The sequence below is a fragment of the Seriola dumerili genome, unplaced genomic scaffold, assembly GCF_002260705.1.
Source record: "Seriola dumerili isolate Sdu_G_001 unplaced genomic scaffold, Sdu_1.0 BDQW01000068.1, whole genome shotgun sequence".
Taxonomy (NCBI): Eukaryota; Metazoa; Chordata; class Actinopteri; order Carangiformes; family Carangidae; genus Seriola; species Seriola dumerili.
In genome coordinates, this window is record NW_019174323.1 from 13847760 (window position 1) to 13852189 (window position 4430).

The 4430-nt window shown below is 47.4% G+C and overlaps 1 protein-coding gene across 1 annotated transcript in view; it reads left to right on the forward strand.

The window, feature by feature from the left end:
* The window catches only part of bahcc1 (BAH domain and coiled-coil containing 1), a 52455-nt gene that overhangs the window by 32265 nt on the left and 15760 nt on the right, over nt 1–4430 (forward strand). The window contains 1 exon segment of the mRNA XM_022743231.1: nt 1862–2851. Coding sequence (XP_022598952.1) covers nt 1862–2851 — 990 coding nt within the window.

Sequence of the window (4430 nt, forward strand, 5' to 3'; positions counted from 1 at the left end):
TGGACAAACAAGCTGAGTTTCAGACACAAGCCAGGACACACACACACTCACACAGGCACACACACACACACACACACACACACACACACATACACGCTGCCCAGTGTGTCCCCCAGGCTCCGGCGTCTTGCTTTGCTAATTAGACCCTTTCCTTTAAAACACTTCTCCTGTAAGCGCTCCTATTTTCCTCTCGTCCCTCTGAGAGAAAGTGTTTTTATTTATGCCAGCATCTGTGTGAGTATGTTTGCCTGTATTTGTGTGTGTGCGTGCACAGAGGTGTGTGTGTGTGTGTGTGTAAGCTGTTAAGTAATCCCAGATGAATCCCTGCTCTCCTCCATCAGAGTCTATGTGTCTCTCCACCAGGCTGCCTGCTCCCTGCCTGCGCCTCCTCCCGCCTCTCCTCCTCCTCCTCCTCCCTCTTTGTTATTTTTTTCCCCCTCACTCGCTTCTTCTTCTTTCTTTTTTTTTCTTTTTTTATTATTAAACCAATGTAATCTTGTGTGTAAATCCTGCCTCTGCAAGCCTTGTTGACGGAATTAATAAGTGTAAAAATCATAAGTCGCTCTGCAGCTGTCTTGTGCACGTGTGTGTGTGTGTGTGTGTGTGTGTGTGTGATGCGGAGCGTGCGAGTTTGCATTTGTTTATGTGTGCGCGCACGTGGTTCGCATGTGTAATAGGTGTGAAATCAATAAGTCCTGTCGTGGCGTGGAAAACGTTCTCCAAATTGCAACACATTTATTTAAAACCCGCTCCGGCCTCGCTGTGTGGAATGTTATTAATACCACTGATGGCGTTTTTGTCATCGTGAATGTGTTTGGGAGATGAAACTGATCCCAGACAGATGCATTTATGCTGCTCCTTGACGCGGAAGGATATCTCAGCTGTTCACTGGAGATCGCAATTACAGATTAAGGAATCAAGAGATACTTTCCCCTGCAGTATAAATTAACACCATTACTTCTATTTACACGTAGACAGAGGAGCCGTCTGTGTCACTGTTGCCTTCACTCCTGCACATTTCCTTTATATTGAAATTTCAGCTCAATAAACTTCCTTAATGGACTCTAATGATGACTGGGCCCACATCAACTGTAATAGTTTTTAATTTTCCTCCACTGTTTTTGTTTTTCCCGTTAAAATCCCATGTGCTGCCTCTTATTACACCCTTCACCCCCTTTAGAGACACAGTATAGTGTTATTACTGTGCACAGATGTGTGTGTGTGTGTGTGTGTGTGTGTGTGTCTGTTCAAGCTAAAGAGGGACAATGGACAGGTCAGCCATTAAGGTCGGAGAAAGCATATGGGCACTCAGTGTGTGTACGTGCGACCTGCCAACGTGCACGCATGTGTCTGAGCTTACATGGGTGTCATAAGAGGAAGGTCAATGAATTCTTCAGATAGACCCTCCTTATCCTTCAGGGGTCCTTGAGAAGTACAGGCGGAAGGATACGCATTCATCTGGCTGCGCTGTCAGGGGGCGGAGGGATACCATCAATAATAAGAATGCAGGGGTGACAGGGCCAGCGCTGCAATCACAGGAAAACAGCAGGGTGTCATCAATATCCCACATAGATCTATACACTCACTCATACTCCTGCACACACGCACACGCACACACACGCACACACACGCAGTATATATAATATACACAACTTTACACATACACACTTTCACGCACACTCTCCCTGTGTTTTCTGCACCCAGCTGTCAGTGTATTATTCCAACTGTGATCGCTTGCTTCCTGTCTGCCTGAACAGAATGACCATGAATTTAAAAAGCAAAAGATCTCACTGCAGACAGAAGATTTTTCAGTTCATTTTCAGTAGATGCTTGAAAATAAATATATAAATATATACATTGTATATATTAAACCAATGCTCTCCCCTCTTTCTACCAGACTTGCCACCTGTATACACCTACCCTCCAATCACCATGGGTTACAAGGCCGGGCCCTCGCCTGCTGAAGCCCGATTGGCTGAACAAGCCATGGTGGAGGCAGCGCCAGCAGAACCGGACTCAAAATCCCTCCCTCATCCATGCCACGTCCAACCTCTCACCGAAGAAGAACATGAGAGAAGGGAAGAAGACGACGGGGGAGACTGTGAAGTGGTGGAATCTCAGAGTGGAGTTGAGGAGGAAGAGAAGGAAGAAAGGAGGGCGGAAGCAAAAGGATGCTCTGTCTCCGAGCCTGAGAGCAAGATTTCTGGATTGCCGCCATGCCCTTCCCCAGCTCCAGTCCCAGATCCAGCCTGCCCGGCCACAGCCACAGGCAAAACCCTAAAAGTAGAGCTCTCTCTGGGTTATCCAGGCCAGAAGGCCAGCCTGGAGGAGCCCCAGCTATCCAAAGAGCAGGAGGATGAGAGGGAACATGGAAAAGAGGACATGGAGCAGGATGAGGGAGAGAAAATGGAGCCTGACCCAACAGAATGTACTGTGTCTGTGCCTGTAGAGCCTGAAGAGGAGGAGAAGGAGGAGGGAGAGGAGGATGGGGACAAAGAAGGAGAGAATGTAGAGGTGGTTGAAGATGAGGAAGAAGAGGAGGGGAGTGGGATAAGTCCAGGCAAGGACTTGGTGGAAGTAACGCGTAGCTCCCCTGCTCCGTCCCCGACCTCTGACCCCGTCCTCCCTCCTTCGGCAAGCACAGCAGCCCAGCTCCAAGGGGCCTACATGTGGAGCCTGGAGCTCCTGATTGCCGCGGCTCTGTGTGCCACCAGAGATGCCTTGTACCCACCTGCACCTGCTGTCCAGGCCCCAAGTCCTCCGCCCCACCACGGTATGGAGATACTGGGAGAGCTGGCTGAGCTGGAGATCCAGCAGAGGAGCAGGGAGAGCAAAGAGAAAGTCACTGAAGGTGAGAAGAAAATATATTTGTCCTCACTAATCTGACATTTTCAACCACTTTCAAAACCACTGAAAGTTTATAAAATACATCTGGAATGAAAGATGACGACGTAAATGACCCCAATATTTACATGTACCCTTTTCCATTACACCCAGTGTACAGTTATTATTGTCGTGTCACAGCAAACGGGACTAAAATGCCCGTGAAAATTAGATCAAGGAACAAAAAAAGGAGTTACCCTACTTCTTTCTTGTCCAAACAAACACACACACTTACAGTGAACTAAAAAAAAAAAAAGAAAAAAAAGGGGTCTGGGCGACGTGTGCAACCCAGATGTGGAGTCTATCAACTCACACATTAACAACACACACAGACACACAAATTTCCCACCAACTGTCCTGCTTCCTTCCTCAGCTTGGACTCTCTGTTCTTTCCTATGGACCATATTTTTCCCTCTGGGGAGGGTGTATGTGTGTGTGTGTGTGTGTGTGTGTGTGTGATGCGGAGCGTGCGAGTTTGCATTTGTTTATGTGTGCGCGCACGTGGTTCGCATGTGTAATAGGTGTGAAATCAATAAGTCCTGTCGTGGCGTGGAAAACGTTCTCCAAATTGCAACACATTTATTTAAAACCCGCTCCGGCCTCGCTGTGTGGAATGTTATTAATACCACTGATGGCGTTTTTGTCATCGTGAATGTGTTTGGGAGATGAAACTGATCCCAGACAGATGCATTTATGCTGCTCCTTGACGCGGAAGGATATCTCAGCTGTTCACTGGAGATCGCAATTACAGATTAAGGAATCAAGAGATACTTTCCCCTGCAGTATAAATTAACACCATTACTTCTATTTACACGTAGACAGAGGAGCCGTCTGTGTCACTGTTGCCTTCACTCCTGCACATTTCCTTTATATTGAAATTTCAGCTCAATAAACTTCCTTAATGGACTCTAATGATGACTGGGCCCACATCAACTGTAATAGTTTTTAATTTTCCTCCACTGTTTTTGTTTTTCCCGTTAAAATCCCATGTGCTGCCTCTTATTACACCCTTCACCCCCTTTAGAGACACAGTATAGTGTTATTACTGTGCACAGATGAGTGTGTGTGTGTGTGTGTGTGTGTGTGTCTGAATGTGGTACACTGTGGGCAGAGGCTGTCTATCGATTGTGGCCATCCTCCAGGATGCTAAACTAGGTGTGGTGATGTCAGCGGTGATGTCATCCTGACAGTGTAATCGGAGCGTGCCATTGGCTCAGAGGTCTGACAGATGAGATGGCACTGACCTCTGCGAGCCAGGACAGGACAAAGCCGCATCGCTCAGCCTCCTTCTCCGCTCTCTCCTGTCGCTCTCCGAGGAGTTACCTGTCGTTCTCACACCCGTTTATTCTTTCCTTCATGCTCTTGTTTCTTTTGGGTTTTTTCTTTTTTTCTTGGCTTCACAGATGAAGACTCCATCCTTCCTTCCTGCCCTCTTCCCTCTGTTTACCGCATTTCTGTCTCCATCTCCCACTCACACACACAGGTTTTAATAATGTCAGATGTCAGTGAATACGCCTTGCAGCTCCAGTGCACAGAGTGATCCTCTC